This window comes from Sinohyriopsis cumingii, chromosome 17, assembly GCF_028554795.1.
Source record: "Sinohyriopsis cumingii isolate HCF-2022 chromosome 17, ASM2855479v2, whole genome shotgun sequence".
NCBI lineage: Eukaryota > Metazoa > Mollusca > Bivalvia > Unionida > Unionidae > Sinohyriopsis > Sinohyriopsis cumingii.
In genome coordinates this window covers 9,615,481-9,642,307 of record NC_142977.1, presented here as the reverse complement: position 1 = coordinate 9,642,307, position 26,827 = coordinate 9,615,481, and the positions used below count along the sequence as shown (strand labels likewise).

Sequence of the window (26,827 nt, the reverse complement as noted above, 5' to 3'; positions counted from 1 at the left end):
AACTTTAACTGTCTTCTGCCAAGGCCTACATTTGGACCTGCTCCTGTCGATGATTTGGTAGAAATCACTACGGTAGGTCTCTCAGGCGCAGTAACAGGGTTGGGCTGTTTGGCTCGGGAAGGTCTGTTTCTCTTGGGTCGTATTAAAGAAATATTCCTTTTAGACTCCTTAACTAAAATGTCGAAGGGTACCGTCACCGTTTGACTTTCAATGTCCTCCTTCTCTCCTAGACCTTGTTTCGTCTATGCTGATTCTTCTTCCTGTTGTTCCGTCTTCTTGCCTCTTTTTCTTCTCTTTGTTGCTGTTGAAGGAGAAAAGCTTTCTCTGCTTCTTTCTGCTGCTATAAAAATGTCTCTAATTCTTCTTTCTATCTCTGTTTAAAATCCTCGACGTGTGGTAAGTAGGAGAAGGTGGCGAAGATGCGGGTACCGAAACAAAAGTTGAATCATCTACCCTCGTATCGTCGATGCTGTTCCGCACGGACTTACCCATGTATGTCAATTCATTATGGCAAATCGTGAAGATCACCGATACGAGCATTTGGAAAGGAAGGATCAATTTGGAGTGACAAGGATGTCTGAAGAGAGTCCTCATCTACGGTCCAGAAGTCAAAAGAAGTCTGAGGAAGAGAAGAAGACCTATGCGATGCCCTGTGTTAACGGCATGATGTTAGCAAAATCACAATGGCCCTTTTCAGGCCACTACACTGTCTCGAAAAGATTGGCTTTCTTGCCAAATTTGTTTTTAATCGATATGTTTTGTTTGCCTCCTAAAACACTTAGTCTCTTGCCTAAAACCTTTTTTAGTCGATTTTATATTGTAGGTGTGATCGATTGATGTTCATCAATCTCTCTCTCTCTCTCTCTCTCTCTCTCTCTCTCTCTCTCTATATATATATATATATATATATATATATATATATATATATATATATATATATATATATATGTGTGTGTGTGTGTGTGTGTGTGTGTGTGTGTGTGTTATACACATCTATATCTATAACTCTACTGTATTTGTCTCTACCTAGAGTAGCGCGTATTCAGGTATGACGCTTGCAACATTGTTGCCAATGTCCAGTACCTAGTACGTCACCCACCGGTTCCATTCCTATTGTCCCTATTCAAAACCCATCATTTTGTCTTGACGTTATAGTTGCCCAGGGTGAGTTTAAAAATATTGACGCCAAAGTGGCCCGGGGGGGGGGATTTAATGCTAAATCCATTGACGCTACAGTGGACCCATTCACTACTGATGATGTACTACTAGTAGTCCCTTAATGAATCAAACTAATATAGTTCAAAAATGCCCTTGTCTGCATTAACTATAATTCCAAATTAATGTTCCAGTCCGAGAATATTATTGCGGAGCACACTGTATCTCCAGTGAATAACAACCTGAATATCTAATTCCACCAACATGAAAAACTTAACACAGCGACAAGGCTAATTCTTCTTCAAGATGTGTAAACAAAAATGAGCAATTTTAATAGTAAACAGTATATACAAAAAACCAAGACAAAACAATAGGACCAGGATCAGGGTTAACAATTCATTTTTAGAGCATTTTAAATTGTCAAAAACATAACGTCTATTACAAAAATAATAATACATAACATGGCAAACATCATATATACCAAGTTTTACCCTGGGGAAATACGAATATCCTTGACCCAGATTAAGATAAGCATGTTAACCTTCATTGATAATGACCATAATATTTAATCTATGTTTAAAAAATATTAGCTTTATCTTATATTGTTTTCAGAAGCCAATATCTCTAGTCAGGTACACAAAGAACTTGAAGCAAAATACCATTGTACATAAAATAATTGGGTCCCCGAGTGGCTGAGTGGTCCAAAGCGCTCACCGCTACGGATCACTGCCATCTCACCTCTGTCTGGGTGGGTTCGAGTCTCGGGTTCGGCCAATGTGTGATGTGAGAAAACTTGCCAGAAGTTCTCATGGGTTGGTGGTTCTTTCCTGGGTTTTCCCGGCTTCTTCCTGCACCATATATACTGGCCGCCATGTATAGTCTATGTTGTGCTGAAAATGGCGGTAGCATGTTTTGTTACAATGGAAAAAACCGTTCTTTTGTTACACAAAGCTTTTTGCCGAAAGCAACCGAACATTTGGTCGTCCACATCAAGAACAGGCTTTAATTTCACTGTAATAAACTTTATGAATAATTCTTTTGGATTTAGTGGGGCAAAAACAAAGAGACAAATAGAAACATGGAATGGCAAAGAAAGATATAATTCGCAAGATTACACATATTTGGAGATAAGATCTAGAGACTTTAAAATCACGTGACTGCAATACATGTCCATGAAATGTATATAACATTATGACGTAATATTGGCATGACTGTGACACATGTACATAAACATTACGACGTAATATCGGCATGACTCTAGTACATGCACATAAACATTATGACGTAATATCGGCATGACTCTAGTACATGCACATAAACATTATGACGTAATATTGGCATAACAGTAGCACATATATCTTAAATTGTGACGTAATTATGACATATGCAATCAATGATGTCGCATTCGTACAATTTTCTTGATTCACATTGGATGAAAATATGGATGTTTTGTTATGCGAGTTGAAGACACGATTGCATTTAGATTGTCCTTTATGGGGGAGAGTTGTTATTGCACGCTTGATGAAACGAGAATAGAATGAAAAAAGAATAAGTACACTAAATGTGGTTTATTATGCTTGTGGATTTCATGTTTCCTTTATTATACCGTCTGAGCTTACATTCCCCAGCCTAACATATGTATTCCAACATATGCATTCCAATAGCTTTGCTATAACGTTCCTTTGTTAAAGCGTTTAATTACTTGTAGAAGTTGAGAATTGGGCTAACGCGAAATGTCTTTGGAGGTAATTAAGGGATCCAATGTGGTCAATTATAGTTTTTGAGACTTTGATCCTTTCATAAGATGGTAACATGCACTGAGTTATCTCTATTTTTTTCTTCTACATGTTAACATAATATTTAAAAAAGGTTTTTTTTCTAGGTTTTTTTATGAAAATGTTTATTACCATTATATACGAGTTCTGACAATAATCATACCAGTATAAACTGTTTACTAAATGTATGTACAGTGCCATCATCAACGCTGACATGCATATAAGCATTTTGAAAAATAAACGAAATTAGATACAATGTTTTCTCGGACATACAACCCCATTCGCGTCTGAAAGGTTATAAACAACTTTACTGAAAATAGAGGAGAAAAAAATGGTGTTTTACTGCAATATTGGTAATGTGGGGAAAAAAAGAGCTTCAGACAAATTGTACCTTTTTTTCAAGGAGAATTAGTTAGCATTGTGGAACATTTTAAATTATGTAATCTTGTCTATATAAACTCCATAGGTACTTGTAAAACTTACTTGTAGTATATTTTTGATCCAAGCGTAGTTGTATGTCCTACAAAATACCCATTCCAGAACTTTCCTGGCCAGCCACAATTGACTTCTAAATAAGTAAACATATGTATTCATTTGAAAAGATGGAGATGGTGATAGAACAATACTGGCATCAGATCATACAGAATTAATGTACAAAAACGTGAGTCTTTTTATGTTACGGTAGACGTTAGGACTGGCACTAGAACGATGAGCAAAATAAGAACTACGGAGTTATTTCCCTTCTTAACGACATATCCATAAAGTACAATTTGCTAGATAGACAGTCACGGACTGCACCGTCCTGAAAAATGTGTAGGGATTCAGAAACGTTTGGTTACGCTAATTATAATTGGTTTATTATGTAGGAACTATAGTTTATTTTGGTCGTTAAAAACGTCCTACTAACCAAAGTCACTTGTACATGTTTGTTAAAAATATATTTTTTTTGCACAATTATTTCCAAGTCTCATATTGTTGCAAGATTACATATCAGTGACAACGCGAGGGATCGACGTGCCCTTGGGCAACGTTCTTCAGTGGCGCCCCAACTTTGCTACAGATAACAGTTTTATATTAGTTACCAACCTCACCTATATCCCCAACTCCCTCCAAAGTATGAGTATACTGAAGAATTGCCGCCGAGTATTAGTAAAAGACTGGTTTGGCCCCACTTTGCATCACACCTTTTGCTAAGCCACGGAGCACTAACGTTTTCTTTGACTCCGCAAGGTCTTGAGGGGGGAGGAGTAGAAGGATTGTGAGCCTAGACAGGTCACGGGCGGTCATAATAGCATAACAGCAGGTGGGTGACCATTAGCAACACACCAAGTAGATACACAATGTGCTGATTGAATACAATTTGAAGTGACGAGGAGCAAACATGCGCACATGAATTGTCTTTAGGGCGAGCAGTAAATTATGGAGGAAAATTGTCAAACACCTTTTGCTTGGTACTTGTCCAGAGATATTGATACAAGATAAGGCTTCTCATCTGCTGAAGATGCGGGCTAGGCACAGTCTCCACTCATCACAAATGAAAACGCTGTGGAGATGGCCACAAGGCCGACAAGCTGCCACGCAATGAACTAAAAGCCAGACGACAATTAATGAAGGTCTTTTGCTAGATGCTTTGCAAAACATGTCAAGCAAAGCAACAAACGTCTCTATTAAAACAGCCCTGAGGCAGGATCATATTTCCGCCTAACTAATGATGACCGTAATTTCAAATTCAGAGATAGCCTAGATATCATAACATACAAAGCATGACAACAGTATCGCTAGTGAGAAGGGGCAATCCTCGTACCAGCAGGGCTGGTGGACAAGCAGGGACAAACTACAGCAGATGCACAAAGTAGATACCCATTACGCATTAGAGTTTGACCAGACCCGGTGATTACCTCTTTACATTCACAAGGGCACAGCCGGCTTCGGCCATGAGTGGTCTGGACAAGGACTAAAACATGTTCAACAGTTCTGACTTTGCAGGACCACTGAACATCTGCGGAAGTGCATTCACGTTCATTTGCACAGCCTGAGATCAGGAAACGATGACCTGTAGCATAATTGAGGACAACCTAATGGCGCCACATTCCACCAAATCCATATTTAATCTTAACCGCCCAGTTTACAAAGGCCAAGTATTTCTGAATCTATTGAAATATTTGATGTAAGAATTCTTTTGTTAGCAAGTAATGGAACGTTACAATGTTAAGGCCCATCTCCACTGCACGACAGGCTGCTGATGAAGGCGGAGACAGAATACACCTTAAGGGATATATCACCGTACGCCAACCTCTTCAAAACGAATGACGTTATAGAAATTCACTCCCTATAGAGCATTGCTATCCAGAAGGTAGCAAGAAAGTTTAAAGACGAATATAACGGGGTCATTGTTGCTTAATTTATTGGTTTACGTCACAAGACGATCTCTATCCTGCAAGCAGACGGCGAAGAGTCCCAAAGGGCCACGGGTTTTGGAGATAGATGGTAAAGGCTGCTACCAGTATAAGCTGTACCAAAATGAGAAGGGACATCGCCACACCAATGCAGTTATGCGTAGCAAAAACACCAGATAGTGAAATTTCGCCTGACAAAGACGAGTGTCTCCCTGAGGACAAGGAAACAAAGGATTGAACTTTGTGGGATAATGACCAGATAACTCCTTATTCGAGACCTAATCTCGCAGCGTTACTCTTTAAAATATTAACCTATATTTCCGAATCATCCGTCTGTAAAAACTTTGAACATTTTTTTCTATTTGGTTTTCTGAGGAATTAGCAGCTGTAATTATTATTTATGGTAATGAATTCTAGGCTTTGATTGTTTGGTGTAAAAGCTAAATCTGTAGCTATTAGTTCGTGTGTATGGTATCATATATGTATATTCACATTGATTTCAACTGGTTTGCTTTGATTTTATTAAATTGTTGCAGGGTATTTTGCATTGTTTTTCAAGCCTTGGTAGAAAAGTATCAATCTATTTACCAGTCGACATCTTTTTAATGGCTTCCATGACAAATCGTTAAATCGCTGTACGCACGCCCACCAAGTACGAGCTTGGCATTCATACAACCTGTAACGAGTCTGCGACTAAGCCACTCACGGACGGCAGGCCCCTGAAATGACCTTAGGTGCAGGATCAGGTCCACGTCAGCCTTCTGCCGGTGCAACATATCTCTGCTCTCCTAGAATGACAAAACATTACCGGTAGCACACAGCATCCATACGATTGATGATTGTTTCGTCAGGCTTGGGGTTCCTGGTGTTGTTCAGTCAGGTGTCAAGAACGGTCATGTGCCCGCAGTGGTTTTATCGATGCGGGTGCTTCTCCCCGAAATACATACATCAGGGCTGCGATGTCGACAACGCCGCAGACATAATACAGCTAGAAAAACCACATTGTCTCACGCTACAATAACTGCGACAAGCTCGCCACCAAGAAGTTCGTGTTTTGAAGAAACGGTCTGTAGATCGAAACGCTCGCTCTCGTTATGCCACCAATTAAGAACGCTGCTAAAGTCATTGAAGAAACGCTCGAGGGGGTCAAGAACGTAAAGAGGCGTGGGGAGTTTAAACGGTGGCAGCGCTGCAATGTATGCCGCACATCAGTGAGGAAGCAGGAGGCCCCGTTGAAATACGCATCTCAAATAAAACCACCAAACAAATGCCAGTATTACTAAAAATTTAGGACAGCTGAAGACAAATGTTTGACCCCTGCAAACAACTACATGAAAATGACAAAAGAACATCGATATGAACTCTCTTTGATTAATGACCAAACTTGGTGTATCTTTTGATGACGGTCACAGAAAAGGCTAGAGGTTTCTTGTGTATTAAGTTTCGAAAATGGTCATCAGTATAAGGGCAAAGCTGGTCTTACCTGCTGATTGGTCATTCACTGGGCCTGTAACACGAATGGCACAGGTAGAAGCGGTGCCTTATCAACTGGAAGCCGGGGCGTGACTCAAAATGATATAGACAGCTCCGCATCCAATGAATGCATATTGTACCAGATCAAGTCCGCGAGTTACTTTCTCAACAAGCACAATCTCAGCCAGCACTGCCGCAGCGGTGGCCAGAACCGTGACTAATTCCGCAGTCAGAAGAAGATAATACCCTCTCTGAATGGATAGGGGCCATCGCGAGAGCGCATCCATAGATAAAGCAAACTGCGGCATACGATCTTCAGGATATGACAACAGAATATCGGGGGTGGTTCTTAAAGGGGTTGAAAGGCTACTAAGGCATGCATAAACGGTCCAAGGTAAATAATTATGATATTATGATGGCGTATATCGCTCTCGAAATCGCCCGGATCATGCAATTCAAGAAAGCAGGCAAATGCCTTCCTACTGAAAAGGGTGAGGCCTTTTGCTCCGACAACGAGGAAGAAATTAGCCTACTGTAAAGAAAACATGCCTCCCGCGCTGACCCACGTCTGTGGATACTCCAGGTCAACATCACGAATAATCCCACGTCCCGTTTATTAATTAGGATTTTCGATAATTTTCTGACTCGCCCCAAGGCATAGATATGCAGGCATTGCCAAGCTCCATCCAAAGTTTGAATGAAAACGTATTGGCCTAGTTGTGCGTCATACAGGAGCAGACAGCTCTAGTATCACCTATAACTCAAAGTAGACGACATTCGAGGTAGTCTTCCCGACGATTCTTTAGGCCCCATTTGGTCGCCACCTTTAGTTCGTGGTGTCGTCTCTGCGGATATAATACAGCTTGCCCAACGTATCCGCCAAGCAGTTTGGCGTCCTTGCGGCCAACAATCAACGAGTGTTTTATTTTGATGAGTGCGCGACCTGGTAAGCTGTCTGGCAAACTTCAGGGACTTACGAAATGGATGCTATAAATAAAGAGGTTCGACAGCAGATTACGTTCCATGGGGGTGACGGTACCAAGGTGACCACCCAAGCCGACGATAAGGAAGCCAGCATCTTTAACCTCACACCACACGAAAAGCATGTGACTCATTGTGACTCATTTCGGGCAATTCCTTACCAACTTCTCTACTTCGATTCTTATGACCTAGTATCGCCACCAGAACTCGTTGTGTATCGCCGTAGGTCGGCTGCTACCAGCCTTTCGCACACCTACTCGACCCTCCCAGTTCAGATAATGGTGACTCGTTAATGTGCGCCTTTTCATCAATCAAGGCTCTGAAGTGCCATCCGACACCATATGTATTGATGTATGAGGCACCGTCTCTAACCCATAATTTCATTTTAGAAACAAACGTCCTTGTGAGCTCGATCGGTAGACATTTTCGGTAACATACAGAAAGGCGAGGCGGGACACGGGACTGTCTAGTATGCGCATCTCCGACTTTAGTGATCTGGTTATATATGCCGATAACGTCAAAAATATGATAGCATCGAACGTGGAACTGTCCTCGCTGTTGACCCACCCGTTCAGCGTAGAGATGCCATACAACATTGCCATCTAACACGCCTGATGAGCAACGGCACCAGGTTTTTTGATAGACCACAGGCCGAGGAGGCCCAAAGACAGATAAATGCAACCTGGCCGGCTCCTTCAATCTGAAAACACCACCACCGAGCTACACCTCAAACGCCAAGACGCGGACATAAAAGAGAACGCCAATAATAAAGACGCAGGGGTGAAAAATGTCGACGACCAGGACGCGACAACAGAAGGGTAAATTGATGACACTATCGTAGCTCTAGAACATCTCGATGCCACGACCGAACGGTCGGGATAAATGGTCGCAAGAAGGTAATTCGACAAAGATACCTGGGTGAACAAGGCCTGCTGAGACTCTTTAAGAGTCGACCTAAGCATGGTGGCAAGCTGGGTCTGGTGGGGCCGACTAGCAACCACAAAGTTGCCAGAAAAGAATTCATCGACGCCGCAGTCGCTACTTTTGAAAAATGTGTGAGTCTCTTGGCATTGCCTGACAGTGGCGCCTCCGTGATTACAAAACAATTCACGGACGCCATAGTTGCAACATTAGACAAGTATGTCATTCACCTCGAAGCTGGAAGGGTCTACAAATATTAACTTTCGGTTTTTCTTTGGTTTCATAATGTAGCGGAAAAGGTGGCATTCTCAAGATAAGCCAGTGGCTTAAGGTGGAGGCGGATTTTAATTTCAATGTTTCGGCCATTTCCTTAATATATCCGAGTGATAGCTATAATGAGATGTTTCCGGCATTGGAGCCCCGAAAGGATATATCTGATTATTATATTCTCCTCGCAGAGTTGGCCTAAGTAGATTTCAACTTTTCCCTCCAGACACATTGAACACTCACAAAGAGACGATCCGCTGACATCTGATTATCGCAGTAAGCAACTAAGGCCGATATAGCAGTCTTGGTGCTTTTACCATTAGAGCGTGATGCAGAATGAGGGCGGATTCGTCTTTAACAACAACATCGACACCATCACCATTCCTCATGCGGTTCTCTCTCTCTATCTCTCTCTCTCTCTCTCTCTGGCAAAACTCTAACGGCTTCATTTCTACGAGCGATTGGCTTACCTTCGATTTGCGTGAACAAGAGCCTACGGACACCAAACGATAGCGGTGGCAGGCCGCCGACATCGATCACGAGCGCTTCTGGACCAGCTGGGCGCCTCTCATGGATTCAGGGAGTTACTCGATACGAGGGCCTCAACGTTGATGCCCGTGCCACATGCTGTTTGACATACTTAGATATTTTTGGCATCTGCAAAAAAGAACCCGCAATAGCATAACAAAGTCATTGTGGCAAGGAATAAACTAGGGAACCAGGGTCTGACGTAGAAAAATAATACCTCTGTGGTAATGCTTTCACCAGTACGAGGTCGGTGCATTCGATTCCTGTTTGGTAGGGATGAGGACACAGGGCAGATAACTAATGACTAGTGCGGTCAGGGTGAGTATCCAAGGCCTAGACAACATACCGCCTAGAATCCTGGCACAGGCAGTGTATTTTATCTTTGGGCAGTCGCTCTCCAACGGCGTTCCGCCGGCCTGAGCCCTATGGGATGGTATCCCTTTCACAAAGTTGAAGGTTCTTCTGAGCTAGGCTGTTTCGTACTGGTCCTTTAGCTTATATACTTGCTCCATCAATTATTCGTTGGAGGCGCCATACAAATGTTCTCGTAATAAGGCTATGGAAAGGGTTGGTATGGAATATCCCCATCCTACAAGGAAATCCCACTCGGTCTCTTCGCACACAGTAAGACTAGGGATTATTAGGCGAATTTATTTTTTAATTGTCGGTCACTGGAAATAAGATCCTAAAGTTTTTTGGTGGTTCTAGGTAATCTTCAACGTTCTCTTCTGGATGGATTGTCACCCAACGTTGATTTCCGTAGCTTGGCATAATGTGAAGCTAGGTGGGGTAAAACCTGGCTAAACTATATTGATGTTCGGTGACGTAGTACACACTGTGATTCTAAACAGCCTTTAGCTCCTACTCCCCTATTACACTAAGGTAAAAGTGGAATTCTATGAAAAATGTAGCGGCCAAAGAGCTCCCGATAGCGCCCCTGTCGCCAGACGCTTGAGGGCAATTGTCCCGTCCCATCGCGCCGCCATTATTATTCATTTATAATTATAGTTTTTTTTATTCTAGTGGTGCTTCCAGAAATATTACTTCTGGAAAGGCAAGGCGTAAATAAATAGACAAGGGTTCCATGGAGAAAAAAAACAGTGGGAACCCTGGTGGCTAATCCCTTGAAAACTCTTGCATTTTAAGTGTTTTCAGGACATACTTTAAACCATCGCACTCTACATAATAAGACTTACTCTTGAAAACGTTTCCGTTGTTTCGTGCTCATTTTTATTTGGGGGGGGGGGGGTTATGTACCTCGGGCTTTGCCTACCCCCCCCCCCCCCCGCCCTGAATTCCGATCTGTTGGATTATCTCTTTTAAATGGAGTTCACATTTTGACAATTATTATGTTTTAAATTATAGCGTGTGTCTGACCTTTGTCCGAGCCTAAGGTTAGCTTCTGGCCTACAGGAATATTTTCATGTATCGGAAGTTTAAGTTAAATACTTAGCATTGATTACGACCTTAGAATGTTATGGAAACGAACTCGTTGATAGTATTTTTATTGAAATTTCCATTGAAAATGATACACATCCACTGCAGTTTGTTGTGTCATGGGTCAGGTGACAGTCTGTATATAAAGTAGGTCAGGTAAACAATTATTCATTCCTGTTTCAAATTATGTTTCTGGAATCGATGTTGGTTGTACTCAGATATAATTTGAGAGGAATTTTGTAAAAAATTATTAATTGGAATTACAACGAGCTCATTGACTTTTTGGACTAAAAGTGCTCGTTGACTTTTTCGACTAATTTGGGATAATTGAGGACTTATTCAAAGACATTCTGGATTAAATTATTGTGGTCTATGATGGCTATTCGTACCTCAGGATATTCACAACTCTTGATACATCAAAATACTCAATGTTATTGTAGTGAATTCGCAATATTCTATACTTTGGTCTTGTGATAGGACATTAAGGATTATTTGGGCTTTAATGATGTAAGTACCTTTTAAATTTTTACTTTCGTCTTCTAGAGAAATAAAATGTTAGTAGAATTTGACAAAACTTGTTGGTTTCGCTTCTTTCTGTATCGAAGTTTAAGACCAAAGACGCTAATGTGTCAATTACCTAGCATTACAGTCCCTTTTTAGTACGATTATTCATTGTAATGTGTCAATCAGCTAATTGTGAAATAATGCTTTTCCATTCGTGTCCAGGATTCCGCTGTGTCTTCCCACCAACGAAAGAGCAGCTGCGTAAGATACCTATTGTCAGTTCATTTGTAAACATCCATTCATACCTTCGCATTTTGCCTCCTTGCCGCTCCACTTCCGGTCCGCCAAACACGCACGCTGTAAGGAGCCAATTAATCTGTACCTCGATTCGCATTCAAAATGGAGCACTGTTCCGTACGTATTACCTGTACCCAACATTCGTCCAAATTGTGGAGCCTGAAGATTCGGACATGTTACAGCTGGATGCAAAGATACAAAATGGAATTGTTGAAACTCAGCAATAGCAATTACGATAAATGCCACTTTAAGGTTTGAAATAAACATATAATGTGTGCAAATATAGTCTTTTGTTTGTGTGTGTGTGTGTGTGTGTGTGTGGAGGGGGTAAGTTTTTTTTAATGATGTAATATGTCCCTGCACAAACTGTAACTTTCCGGGACGGAACTTACGCATGTCCGTATGATAAAACATCATCCTGCCATTATATTGATTGTCCTGAAAGTTCAGAATAAGACAGAACACATAACCAGTCTATTGCACACGTCAAGACTTATGCACAATAGCTGTCATCCTTTAAACAGACACAGAGTACTCGTGTGATAAAAGTGCAGAGTGTAAGGTTATAATCTGGCAATATCGACAAGTACATATCACACAATTAAAATTAGTTTACTCCCCCAACCCACCCACCCCCACCCCAAAAGAAACAAAATCAAGTTCAATATCAGTAATATGTTGCCTGTCGCTACTTATTTGCTGAATTTGCCAGTGCGATGGACGCTCGTGAATATGAAAAAGGATACATGCACAGAATGTCCGATACTGTCAGTTGGTATCTGCTTCGGCCACACCGCGACTGTGGACCTTAAAGAAAATAGACCTTTGCTCTGGGGCGCCAAAGAGCGTAGGTAGAAAGGGAACAAATAGTGTGTGACCCCCAAAACGTAGATTCATAACATCCTGCAAGGAGTTAAATTGACCCGTGAGGTAGGAATGGCTCGAACATTATGGGCGTTAATCTTCATAAATGTAAGGTCTCTATATTACAAATTTCAGACTATTTTATGAAAATTCGGATAAATTATTCTACAATAATTCATCAACTGGAATAAAAAATGAATATATCAATGACTATAAAATACAGAATTAAAAATTGATATAAATGATCAACAGTGGAGTCCATGTAGACGAAGGGATCGTTTAATGTTTATTACGATTGTTATGGGCAATAATGCACCGTAATTTATTGTGAAACTAATCTCTCTCTCTCTCTCTCTCTCTCTCTCTCTCTCTCTCTCTATATATATATATATATATATATATATATATATATATATATATATATATATATATATATATATATATATATCGATCTCACCTATACAACTTGTCCGCAGACCAGTCCACGTGCCTGACTTGTCACATGTTCTACTAGCAGAGCCATCTATCTCATAACCTATATTACAGAAGAAGGTAACATTATCCCCAAAGTGAAATCCAGTGAGTTTTCTAAATCCATTGTCGACATCGCCTGGGTCGTCACAATAAATCGCTGAAATGAAATACAGTAGAGTGTCACAAATCCAAGTAAGACAGGATACAGTTTAGCTCGAATTTAAAGGTGTTTCGTAGTTTTCAAAACGACTGCTCTATACAGAGACTAAACTAGTTATTCGAATAATGAGTAATCGAGCCATTTAGGTTTTTTAAAACTATTTTAATGTACTTTTATACGTTCTATAATGAATGATTAACCCACGTGTACTAAGTCCCTAATTCGATTTATAAATAACTGCATCCGTGTATATCTATTCTTTCTAGCAGATGAAAGAAAGACAAGTGGATAATTCTTATTTAAATTTCTACTGTGGACACCTTTAACAAGTTTTGATCTAGTTATTATGGAGTATTACACTTGAAGAAGAAAATGAATTAATCATGACTTATTCTGCATAATTCTCTTTATTGTCTTTGTGAACATCGTCATGGTCATCATCATTATCGTCATCGTCGTCATCCGCTTTACTAGGCTAACTATCGCTTAGATTAGACTTTCAGTTCATTCGTTTCGGCACGGTCTCCTTAAAGTTCCAGCCGGCAACATTCGGATTCATTATTATACTTCATGATAGAATTCTATGATACTACACCAAAGCAAATCTTTTAAATGTCTTCATATTCATTCAACGTGTTTCCATGGTGATAGTGTGTTTACTCTTTCGCTTTTATGAAATAATCTTTCGTTTGTTACACACAAAAAATCAAAGACAACAATGTTCTACATGTTTCTGCCACTCTTGAACCGTGTTTATCCAAAATTATTTAATAAGTAAAAACATATCCATATCCAAAATATTGAAAACTGCTTTGTTTTACATGAATCATCATGTTGTGGGTCCTACTAGCAACGTACGCAAACAACGGAGAGACAGTCCCATCCATTTCCCATCTCCCTTACACACAGCTCTTGGGTTTCCGTCTGAATAGTAACCATCGTCACACGAATACAATAGTTCTGATCCGGGAAGGTAAGATGACTGGCCTTCATAACCGGCATACTGTGCATGCGCAACTCGAGGTGGACTTGGACATATCACTGAAATAGTAATAAAAAAGATGACAAAACAAGAAAATACATTTTTAGTACTTTAACCGTCAAAGTGATAATTTCATAAGGTAGATATTTATTATTGGTAATGGGATGACATAATAAATGAAAAAAAATGGTTGTTATTGAAAAAGAATATTTTCTACAGCTTGATCTAATAGCCACTATATATTTTCTTTGGTTACCGAAATTGGTCATCTGGTGAATTAGTGAATGCTAATTTATACAACACGGATAAAACTGGAATTATCAATATATTTACAATCGTTTGCATATTACTCTTTGTAAAATTCAATTTTTTTTATAAAAACAACATTCGTACTTAAACAGTAATTTCGGTTGCAATTTTTGCAAAATCTGAGAAAAATATAAAAACATGATTATATATGCACTAAACAGTGTGCACTACTTGTCTGGCTATGTCCTCCGTCATGGAACAGTGATAAACAATACTATTTTAGCGATTATGCAATGATTCTTATGTGGCTGGCAATCTGATTGATCAGCTATCCACAAGCAACCTGATTGGTCAGCTATCTACAAGCAATCTGATTGGTCAGAAATCCACAAGCAATCTGATTGGTCAGATATCCACGAGCATTATGAACTGGCACCTGCCTTCTGCTGTATTGCCATGCTACACAAACAATAGGTAAGGTCTAATGCAACCACGGTTAACACTAGTGGCTATATCAGCCAACCAGATACATCGAATTACTGTGAATTTTGCACTTTATTGTGTCCTGCGGGGGAATTTAAAGGATTGCGAGGGCGCATCCACTATTTCATACACAATACGAGCATTCTTATCCGCAGTCGGGAGTCAAGATTTACCAGTAGTAATGGGGGCCACCATAGCCTCAATGGGAATTAGCATTACAGACCGCCCCTGGGCCACTATAGCCTCAATGGAAATTTAACATGGAGAAAAATCGTGGGCCACTATAGCCTCAAGGGAAATTTAACATGGAGAAAAATCGTGGGCCACTATAGCCTCAAGGGAATTTAACATGGGAAATAGTCTTGGGCTATTCTAGCCTCAAGGGGAATTGAACATGGGAAAAAGTCTTGGGCCACTATAGCCTCAAGGGGAATTGAACATGGGATTTTTTTTTTTTTTTTTTTTAAATTTTTTTAAAAAAAGGAGTAGGCAATGGAAAGTCATTCTCTTTTCGAGAAATATGGGTGGCCCTGAAAAGGACCTTTGGGTTTTTCTTCTTCTGCTTCTAACTCCTTAACTTCTTCCACCATCCTCTTTATTTTTTCCATCATTCCTTTCTTCTTCTTTTCTGTTTCTGGCATCCAGTCCTGGTGACCCATGGCTCGGAACTTCTCTTGTATTTTCATCCAGTTAGCGTTTAGTTTCTCTAGTTCTTCCTTTTTCTTTCTATTTTCTTCTTCTTTTCTTTCCTTTGACCACTTTTCTTTGATCTTCTTGACCTCTTCGGTCAGCACATTCCTCATTACTTCTTCCGCTTTTTTAAGCTTGTCTAAGCCCCACTTCACAAAAGACCAATCTGTCCATTCTACAATGTCTTCTAAAAAACACCTTACACTCGTCACATAAACTATCGCTTCTTTCAACTTACCCACTTTCACATACGGTGGGTTAATTAAACCTCTGATTCTCTTCTCCTCATCCTCTATCATTTCTTTTACAATATCGATGGCTAAGTGGAGGCTGGTTACTTGTCTTGAGACGAAGTCTTTTGTCACTGCATGCCTCCATTCCTGTTCAAGACTTTCTGCTACATTCAATCCATCCACCATCCAATACCAACTTCCCATAAGGTTGTTATACAAAGCTGAAGCTGCTGGCATCTTCTTGTTTGCTTATTCCGTAGAATGGTTTGAACGACGAATACTGTGGGTTCTTATAGTGAAAGCGCGGACGTGATGGAAAACATCCCCCTAAAAACATAAAATTGATCTTACCAAGATCATGACCAAACAACGCGCGGACGTGAAGGAAAACATCCCCCTACTTTCTCATTTCTTATAGTAAAACCCAGACTATACTCTTCACATACGCTAAGAAACAATAAATAAACCCATAATCTACTATTCACACAAACTTACGTGAGCAGTTACAAACACAAACACAAACACAAACACACATACACTCACACTATGAAAAAAAGAGTCAGTGTTTATATTCACACTACTCTACCTACACACATTGGCAAATTGATGGTTATTTCTTTTCTAGAGTATTGGGGTAGCCCTGAAAAGGGCTGTTTGTTTTTAACTTCAGAGGCCCCTGGTTAATGGTGGCACCTTCCGTGTCTGGCACCACAGACACAACGTCTACTCCAATCATTAGTCCAATTCACATGACTCGTTTGAAGAGCAGACGGGGGGTGAGTGGCTTCACTATCCCACTCCTCCGTTTGCGGAATAGTGAACACTTCTTCTTCCCTCTGTCTTCTTTGTCTTTGTCTTCGTTGTGATTGTGGTTCAGCTACAGGCTGGCAAGATGTCCTTGCCTCAGGTGTCACCTTGCACACAGGGTTCATCATAGGGTGACACCTGATCTCTCTCTTTCTTTCATTCTCTTCTTTCATTTTTCTCTCCTCCTCCTCCTGTTCTATTCTCACTTCTTCCACAAGGGCCTCCGCAGTCAGCTCGTTTAGTAGGTATCTGGCATACTCCAGATGCATCTGAAGATCCATCAATTTAGTCAGTCTGCTGCTCATTCTACTCCTTTTTTACTGTTGATCAATCATCAAGGGTAGCTAGACTGTCCAGCGAGTTTCAATTTATACTGAAAGCGCGGACGTGATGGAAAACATCCCCCTAAAAACATAAAATTGATCTTACCTAGATCACGACCAAAAAACAACGCGCGGACCTAAAAGAAACACTCACATTTTTATACTACCCATTACTATTCTAAAAATTTTTTGTTATTAACCACTTCAATAGACTATCCACATACGCAAAGCAATCCAATCTAACCCCAAATATACACCTCAAACACCAAAAAAAAGACATCATTTTAATCTACTATCCATACCAACGTACGTGAGCACTTACAAACACAAACACACAAACACACAAACACATACCCTCACATTTTTTAAAAAAAGAATCAGTGCTTATATTCACACTACTCTACCTACACACATTGGCAACTGGATAGTTATTTCTTTTCTAGAGTATTTGGGTAGCCCTGAAAAGGGCTGTTATTTTGTTTGCTATGGCAATCTTTTAGTTTCTAAGAATGCGATGTCCTCTGAGGATAGACTTTCTGGCGATAGGTCTGCTTCTTCGGAAAGAGAAGAAGAACTCTTTGGTGTCGATACGACAATCGACAAAGCCTCTGTCAGGTTCAGGTTGTTGCTGCTGTTGTTGTTGTTGTTGTTGTTGTAGTTGCTGCTTTTGCTGCTGTCTCTGAAGTCTGTACTTCTCTGTCCATTCTTCTTTCTCCCTGTTCACTTCTTCTCTGAAGAGCTCTTCTATCAGGTCTTCAGTGACTTTTAACATTCTCACATTCTCTATCTCTTCTGGATTCGGTATCAGACTGTGTCTGACCCTATGCAAATTCACGTAGGCTTCGTAGAGCTTAGCTAGTTTGGAGCACATCTTCGTAGGAGGATGAGTCGACAATGGATGGTTAGACTGGAAACAACCCCGGTTCTTAAAGTCAAAGCGCGGACGTGAAGGAAAACCACCCCACACGGTTTTCGAGTCGCAACGTTCAATGAGTGTCATGAGAGGGATAGTAAGAAATTAAAGAGCATCAATCAAACATTCTTATAGCTAAACAAAAGACAAAGGCATTTTTTTCAAAACACAACATTTTTTATTCAATAATCACTTAACACTAAACAACAACTCTAACATTTTTAACAATAATCCAACATGATAACATCAAACATTTTTTCTTCAAAAAAAATGACAGACATTTTTCTCAATTCACACTCTACTTTAAACAGGGCTGACAACGTTGTGAATGAAATTGTGATTTCCACTGTTGGAAATCATTAGGCCATTGATGGACACTACGTTTCCTAGCTTGAGACAAAAGATAAGCATAATGGTCACAAAACCATCGATCTACTTTCACATCGTTTCTTGAAGAAGAACGAGGATCAAAATGAGTTACTAAATGTTCTAAGGAATAACCCAGGCTGCGATGATGCCGAAAATACACACAATATTGTCCACACACCAAGGAATCTCTGCCTTGTAATTTCACATTATTGAATCGGGTGGTCTGAGCATTTCTTCTCATAAAGTCAATGATATCGTCTTCCAAAGGGGAAAATCCGTACGAATCGAAATATTCCACACATCCTTCTTGAGGAAAGTAGACGGCTACCCAGTGGGTTCCTGGGAGATGACTGTCGTCCGTGTTGATTACGTAAGCTAGATGGTCTTTAGGTTTGCGATGAGGGAGTTCATCTTTAGCACAGACGACAGGATTCCAAGAAGCCGTATACGAACTGTGGTTCAAAAGGTAATAAAGTTCCCAGGTATCCATGTTTTGTGTGTTTTTTTCTTCTTCACAGGTAATAATAAGTCGTCAATTCGATCCTGACTTTTTGCTTGAAAATGTCTGACAAATAACCGTTTCTTCGTTTCGTCTCCTCACTCTGATTCAGGAGAGCTTCGATACGATGGATCTCTTGAGTGGTTAATGGTGGACAAGAATGTTCACGCAAGTCTTTATACCACTGGTGCCACACGTCTTCGTCCGAGATGAGACTCCAAGCTTCGTCCAGATACTCGTCCAATTTTTCTTCTTGACTCAACATCAGGCATTTATCGTGTTGAATTTGATTGGGATGATCGTTTTTGACATCCATAGCAATTTTTCTTGATCAATTCCGTTATTTTTTCGACCAAGTGTTTGGCAAAACAGGAGACTAAATGGGCTTCTTGTTCTGACCATCTTGACTTCATCATGATATCGTCTTCGTCTTTGTCTTGGGATTCTTCTTCCATGGTCTCCTCACATTCCATGTCCAAAGTTTCTCCACTAGGTAAAGAGGGATAACAGTCTTCCATGGCTTCTAATAATCTAGAATAACTTCTCTCAAACTGTTGATTTCTATGGTATTATCGAATTCTGCATACAGGAGGACGTTCACCGTCTCTGGTAGAGCATTAGTAAATTGAAGTTCCACACGAATCTGGCCGGATTTTATAGGGTGGAAATGTCCCTCGTCGCTGCCTTGGTCTGGAGTGAAATCGAAAGCCCACAAAGCATAGCCTCCTTCGTAATCTTCGTACGTAATGCCGTGACTGGTGTTGGTTCCTAACTGTCCATTGGCTTCGTACAGGGACAAGTACGACCTCAAGTAATTGTTCTTGGTAAAGTCAGGTTCGAAAGGTCGGGTACACAAGGTCTTGCCATCGCGACTGACTTCGATCTTGGACACGTCAAAGTGTCGAAAGTGGAAAGGATTTTTTTCGAAGTCTCCGTTGAAGGCTGAATTCTAGACGATACCAAGGATCAAACGTTTGGGTAACTGTCCTTGAAACAGATGATCTTCGATCATGGATCGCTGTCCCTTGGGAATGGTGAAGATTTTCACTTCCACGCGACGCATGGGATACTTGGCGGTCGTTCTGCTCAACGTCTGACTGATGTCGTTTCCCACTTTGGGTAACACTTCCACGCGTCGTACGTAGAGTTTGGCCTCCTCGATTTTGCTTTTAGGAGTACCAGTCTTAGTAGCATCATCATCAGCCAACAAATGGAAAGCGGCACTGCTGAGATTCAGTCTCAAGCGGATATTTACCCCGTTCAGGAAATATTTCTCTTGCAACCACATGTCCAAATGCAAACGATCCATCAGTTCTAAACTCTGTCCCGCTGTGATTTTCTTTCGTCTTTCCTCAAAGCCGTCATTGTTAGTTGCGTCAAACTTGCCCGCTTCGTCAGGTTCCCATAGCACACAAGCATTGAGATGAGTATTCTTGGCATCTATTCCGTACGTCAAGAGATTTTCCAGGTAGGCACGGTAAGGGTAAGTATCCATGCTGCTGCTGACCAGTTTGTTATTCAAGTACAAGTCCACTGAGCTGAACAAGGAATGCATGAAATTGTTGACGGGAGCTATATTCTCGCTGTCTCCTACTTCATCATTATCCTTATCTAGAACTTTGACTTTCAAGTACAAGTAACTGCTATTCAGATCGATGTAATCTTCGGGCTGTCCTTGATTTCAAACTCGATGGGAGCGGAATCGGTGAATGAGGAGACGGGGTGAAATTCCACCCATTGGGATTCTTGCATCGTCATCATCGTGGGGGGCATGGCAAACAGGTCCAGTTCCGACTTGGAACAAGCGCAAGATTCTTGGTGCATCATTTTTTCTCTGTGTCTCAATAATCGAAAACGTCTAAGTCTCGAACGGTTCTTCTTTTCTTGACCTTTCTAGCTTGTAGTCTGGTGAAAGGGTGTTTTCTTCGTCGTCTCTTTCTGCCTTGTCCTTGCTGAATGCTTGACTCGGTAGCGTGCAGGGTATTTATAGGTGTGTCTCGTCGGCCCAAAATGTCTTTGCCCGTTTGCAGCAAGACATTTTTGTCTGCCCTCATGAAGGCTTCTTTAGGGTTTTGTTTGTCGATGATGACATTTTGGAGAAATTCTTTGCCTTGCGTCAGTGCCGCATCTTTCAAGGCGTGCAATCCGCGTGTCACCATCGGTTTCAACACCGGGGCCACGGAACGAAAAGCCGATTTTAACATATCTCCTAAACTGTGTCCTCGCTGTCGAGCAACCCCTCGGTACACTGGATACATGACTTACGAGTCGTGAGAGAACCGTTTTCGAAAATGGAGTTTCACCGTGACTTTTCCTTTGGTGAATGGAATATTTTGTCCCAAATCTCCTTTTATAGTAATGTTGACCGTGTCCAAATACGACTTGCTGACAGGCAAATAGTGAGGATGGACAAATTCGCTTTGGACATGGTAAGTGTTTCCACCTTCCTCGTCAGCGTTCGTGGCAGAATCCACTTTGAAAGGAATGTAACTCAGTAACGGCACGGAGGTGTGTCCCACCACGTTGTACTCCACCACATCGGAATACACGAACATCAAATTCAGTCCTTGGTTCAGTTCTACCGGGGTACGAAATAACTTGCTAAAAGACTCGTTGTCGTAAACGATGGGTAATTCGTTTTTCTTCATCATGGTCATTCTCATGTTCATGTCTCCGCCCAACATGTCAAACAATTCTGGACAAAATAAGAAAGATATGATTTTACCCCCCTCAGGAAATTTCATCAGAAAGCGACGAGCTGTTTTGTGGTATTCCAGGGTGACGACACCTTTTTTGACTTCCTCCAAAGCTCTAAGAAACACGCCATTAAACCTGGTGGCTATGGTGCTGACCAAATGTTGACCACTAAAATAATAGCCTGGGGGAATGAACAAGTGATAGGTGGTGTACTTTTGATTTTGTAAACGGGTTTTCTTGTCATATTTGCCCTTGGTATCCAACCACTGTTGCACTTGCTCGTCATAAACTTCCACATCAAATTTATTTTGATTGGGAAGGACATTGAGGACTTGGGTCGGGTGAATCATTTCTACTAAAGCCACTTCCCAATGGGCTTCGTGATCTAAGGGGATGGCCTGAGGTAATTTGGTAGTGTAACAGCACAACGTGTTGTGGGGAAACACCTCCATGGAACTGTCACTGGGTAAGGTTAAGTAAAATTGGTTTTGGTGACTCATAATTCCAGAGTTCTGTGGCTGTCCGAGGGGTTACTGGACGTCAGAGGCGTGTCTCCGCCCAAAATGGGGTTCTGGTTGTGGTTGTTGTTGGAGTGGTGACTGACACTGGCACTGGACACAAGGTTCCCGTGGTTCCCGTTCGAGAAGAATTTCAGGGAGGGATTAGGAAGCAGGTAACCGACGCAACTGCTCAATAAAATGGTCCACAATTGTTTGTCTCCTTGTTGCAAACTCAAATTGGCAATGGCTGCCCCGATGACACAATACACCACGAAGATTTGGCCGAAAAAGACGATTTGCGTTTTAGGCACACGTTCTCCGCACCACACCCACAAAGGTTGTTTTTGTAAATCTTGCACAGAAGAACTAGGTGAAGGAGTGGTTGACGTAGCTGCGTCTGTGTGAAAGGGCATGATGGTCACTTCTTTTTATAGTCGATGACTTGCGAAGCGTCGATCCAAGAATCAAAACTGGGTGGATATCCTTTCCAACGTACTTTGACTTCTTTGACACGTCGTTTGCCCACTTTACGGGTTCTGCGTTCGAGAATGCTTTCGATGTCGTACACGTCGTCTTCTTTTTTGGTGACACGTTGTAACTCGGGCAAATAAAACGTTCCTTTGAGCACTTCTCCGTTCATGTCTTCCAATTTATAGACGGTAGGATGAGGACCATGCACTCGTCCAGTGACGCGAAACAATTCGGTCGTCCAGTTAGGTAAGTAACCTTTGTCGAAAGTGCGTTTGGTTTTGCCAATGCGCACCCAATTTCCTACGGCCAACTCTCCACTTTTCTTGGGGACAGCCATCGTCGGGGACGTACCAAACAGGCGCTCAAACACCAACACTTCGTTCTTGGGAGTCACGTCTTGCGGGGCACGTCCGATGCTTCGATGGTAAGATTGGTTGTACGCTTGCACCAGGTGCGGTAAGATGTCGATGTACTTCAGAGTGTGGTGATGCGTAAAATATTTCCACATGCGTTCTTTCAAAGTGCGTTGAAAACGTTCCACGATGCTGGCTTTGGTTTCTGGATTCCCGGTGGTAAAAAAATGAATGTCACGTTTCTTTAATTCTTTTTGGAAAGCTTGGTTCAGAAATTCGGTGCCTTTGTCCGTTTGCCATCGAAGAGGGTGACGACCGCTTTGTTTCAACACCCGTTGCAGGGCTCGCACTAACTCGCTGCTCGATTTGGAAGTCAAGGGCACGACCCAGGCAAATTTGGAAAAGACGTCGATGACACAAAACAAATATTTGTAGCCACGATTGTAGCTGGCCAAATGAGAGACATCGGCTAAATCGGCTTGCCATTGATGATCGATGCCTTCCACTCGGGTGCGACTTCTGGCAAACTTGCGTCGAATGGGTTTGTGTAAAGTGTAGGTAGCTTGTTTTTGTAACCATCGTTGCACTTGAGGTAAACGGAGACTTTTCAGTCGCGTTTTGGCAGCACGATACAATTTTTGAACTCCTGCGTAACCTGCAGGATGGGAGGGACCGTAGTAAATGCTAGCTAAGACTTTTTCCATTTTTTATTTTGTTTGTGTTTGTGTGTTAATAAGTCACCCACTCTTCGGTGATGCTACTTTGGGTGGGTCGAAAGGGTGGTTTAGAAATGGATTTACGTGTCCGATGGGCTACGGGAGTAGAAGTCGAAGGTAGTGGTGGTGGAGGTGGCAATGGAATGGCTTTGGTTTTCTTTTCTTTTTTCACTTCTGGTTTCCTTTCTTTCTTTTTGACTTCTGTCGAAGGAGGAGTGGACATCATCTTTTTAACCCAAGCTTTCATTTCTTCTCGTTGGGGTGTGGGGGACGGGGTCAACAAGGATGCTGCAATCTTACTCGAAATGGGAGCTGCTGACGGTGTTTGAAACACTTCTCGCATCTCTTCTTCCTCAGGTCTTCCTGGGGTAGCATCTCTGGTGACCCCTGGGGATGGTAGTAGTGGTGGTGGTGGTGGTGGTGGTAGTGATGATGGTGCTGGACTTTTCATCAAGGTCTTAAAATCTTTCAGAGTGGGTAAAGCTGTTTCGTCTAAAGCTTTCTGGTGAAAGAGTTGCAGTCGTTGCAAGAGTTGACCGTACTTTTGCGATTTTTCTGTTTCGGACAAATCTTGGCGATCCATCAAGGACTGCAATTCGTGTTGTAACTGGGACATCTCGCTCAAATTGGGATTGGGAGGTAAATGCGGGGTGCGTTGTTCTTGCCAACGATGGTATTCCATCCATCGTTTGTAAAGCCCTAAAGCTAGCTTTCGTCCTTCCATGGGGTTGTCATGGGTCGATTCTGAGATCTTGGGACTTCCGAGGGCCTTTTTATCTTGCTCCCACCAGTCCTCCCAACATGGTTCCCAAGACTCCTTTCGGTAAGGGGCTTAACAAGAGAGGTAAAATGCCTCCACGTTGGACTAACATCTTCTTTTTTTGACGAATGGGAATTTTCTTTTGAACCATTTGGCGAAGAACGTGACGATGTTTGCCTAAGCATTGTTTCTGGTGTTTGGACAAAGGGATCGTGCCTTTCAAAACGTTCAAACAACATTCGCACACGGTATCGATGACCTCTTTGGAGGCCGATTGAATGAGGTTTTTTCGTAGAGGTGGAGAAGCTTTGGACAGGACAGATAACATGTCCCCATGTTTGACTAAACGTGGTGGTAGTCCTTTCCTTTTCTTTCCTTGGGGTTTTCTGGAGGGTGACATCTTTGAGTCTTCAGGAGCACCAAAAAAGACTGATACCTCGACTTGGTCAGAGGCCTTTTTTATACTGGAACGCGTCGCCGCTGATTGTCTTGACGTCGTATCAGTTTGAGGACAGGCATGACACGTCGTGCAGGGGTACGCAACGGACTAAATCGAGCCAGTTCTTGCTTGGACAAATCCAGTAAACTTTGTAACATGCCCGATCTTTCTTGGACTTTGATTTTGGGAGAAGGTACTTTGTGAGCAGCAGCCACTGCCACTAAATTGGAGGGTCCTGCCACTGGGGAAGTTCTTTTTGGGGTCATCAACGGAGAAGTTCTTGGTGTAATCAACGTCTCAAAGTACTCTTCAGTTCTTGGTGTCATCAACGGAGAAGTGGATGAACGTGAGGCTGCCGGAGATGTAGTCACCGCCGTGGCAGGTCGTGGCTTGCGAGTGTAAGGTTGCGTCCTGGCCGAAGAAGAAGTGCCTCTCTTGCAACTAATTTTCTTCTGTGGACTTTTCTTTTTCTGGGGACTTTTTCTCTGTTTCTTTTACTGGGGGCTTCTTTTCTTTTTCCGGGGTGGTGGTGTCTGATCAGAGGAGAGTCCCGACACTGGAGAAGTTCTTCTTGGGGACCTGGTCTTTTTCTTCTTCTTGGAGCTTCGTTGGACTTTTTTCTTGGGTATAACTTTGGGGGCATTAGGATCCCATCTTAAGAGAGAGCGAATGATGACCCCTCCTAGAGTACCGCTCCCTCCAGGTTTCAAAATGATTTGTTTTTTGGTTTGAGTGTCGATGCGGGGATCGGCCAGTTGGACCAAAGCGACTTTGTTTCGATCGAAAAAGCGTTTGGTTTGATGAGGAATCTGAATGATTCCTTGGAGTATTTGACGTGCCGTCACCGTGAACCATCGTAAGACTTCTTTGAGACTAGCTTCTAAGGCACGAGCTCGTATTTGTGGATTTTTTTCTCGACTGATGCCATACAAGGCACGAATCAATTTGACGGGAAGATGCGACTGAAGGGACGTCATGTTGACGTTGTGTGAGACACACGAAAAAGGGTCTGAGGTTTTTATAGATTTAATTATATGGAGTGAAATTAAGTCGAGGACGGAGACGTGTACAGGACAGACCCTCCGTCTTGGCACCAGTGGTGAAACAAGTGGATACGAAATCGCGAATCCTCGGGGGTTGTAGGTTTCAAATCGACGAGTAAATAAGCGTGTGGTGTTTGAGTGGCATCGTCGTACGCCTGAGTCAACCAAGGCGTTCCTAACTGTTTGGCTAAGACTTGCACTTGCGATTTATCTCGAGGGCTTTTAAACAAGACCACGTAATGCGCATTGAGACTGATGGTGCGATGGGCTTTACTTTGTTGAAACAAATTTTGGGTGATGTAAACGACACTGGCATTACGGTGATGCCCTTTACGCGTGAACCACAGTTTAATTTCTTCTTCGTCTTCTCCTAACATGTCGTCGAAAATGACCAAATGGATTTGACGGGAGTCAGAGATGATGCTGTCGTCTTCTTTAGGAATGCCTTCCACAAACACGATGGAATCGCCTTGACTTTCTCGCAAGAGGCTGTACGCCGATTGCCACTCTTTGTAACACCACACGATCCACTGAGGTGGTCGATCGATCAAATGATGTTTATGTTCGATCAAACGTTTGACGAATTCGGTTTTGCCTGAACCGCTAGGTCCAGCAATGAGCATGTTAAAGGGATGGCGAAGATACAAAGCCTCCCAACTGGCACGATCTAAGTGTTCGTCGATGACTTTGACAGGAGAGGAAGAGGGAGCAGAGACAGCAGAGGTAGCCATAGTGTGAGAAATGTCACTTGTGACACGAAAACAAACAAGACAAGAGTTTATATACTTTTTTCAGAACACGTTTATTGAATGTTTTTTCAAACATGAATACGAAAGACAAAAATACATAAAAGCCAAAGGCTTAAGTACAACGATAAAAGGCACATGATAACCATTAACGTGGAATAAACACAAGTGTCTGTACAACAACATGTTTTGGGTAATGTTCTGACCAGTTCTATAGGGGGTAAGGTCACACAAGTGTCCTCCCGAAAGGGTCTTTCAGGCCTGTCCACGACAGTCCCGTCCTGGGTGACGGGTTCTTCTGGCACCATCACTAACACGGGTT

General features: G+C 41.9%; 1 protein-coding gene and 1 long non-coding RNA gene across 3 annotated transcripts in view; one reads left to right on the top strand and one right to left on the bottom strand.

Moving 5' to 3' along the window:
- Positions 1-11,798, top strand: part of LOC149777726 (uncharacterized) — a 126,139-nt gene extending 114,341 nt beyond the window's left edge. Inside the window, exon 3 of the long non-coding RNA XR_016415452.1 lies at positions 11,660-11,798. This is a non-coding gene — a long non-coding RNA (uncharacterized LOC149777726). The remainder of the gene's footprint in view (positions 1-11,659) is intronic.
- The window catches only part of LOC149777725 (protein lev-9-like), an 86,416-nt gene that overhangs the window by 22,732 nt on the left and 36,857 nt on the right, over positions 1-26,827 (bottom strand). For both annotated transcript variants that reach the window (XM_089938774.1, XM_089938775.1), the window contains exons 6-9: positions 14,091-14,273; positions 13,056-13,229; positions 11,743-11,916; positions 3,414-3,498 (exon numbers count right to left, since the gene is read on the bottom strand). In XM_089938774.1, the coding sequence (XP_089794900.1) occupies positions 3,414-3,498; positions 11,743-11,916; positions 13,056-13,229; positions 14,091-14,273 (616 nt within the window). The remainder of the gene's footprint in view (positions 1-3,413; positions 3,499-11,742; positions 11,917-13,055; positions 13,230-14,090; positions 14,274-26,827) is intronic.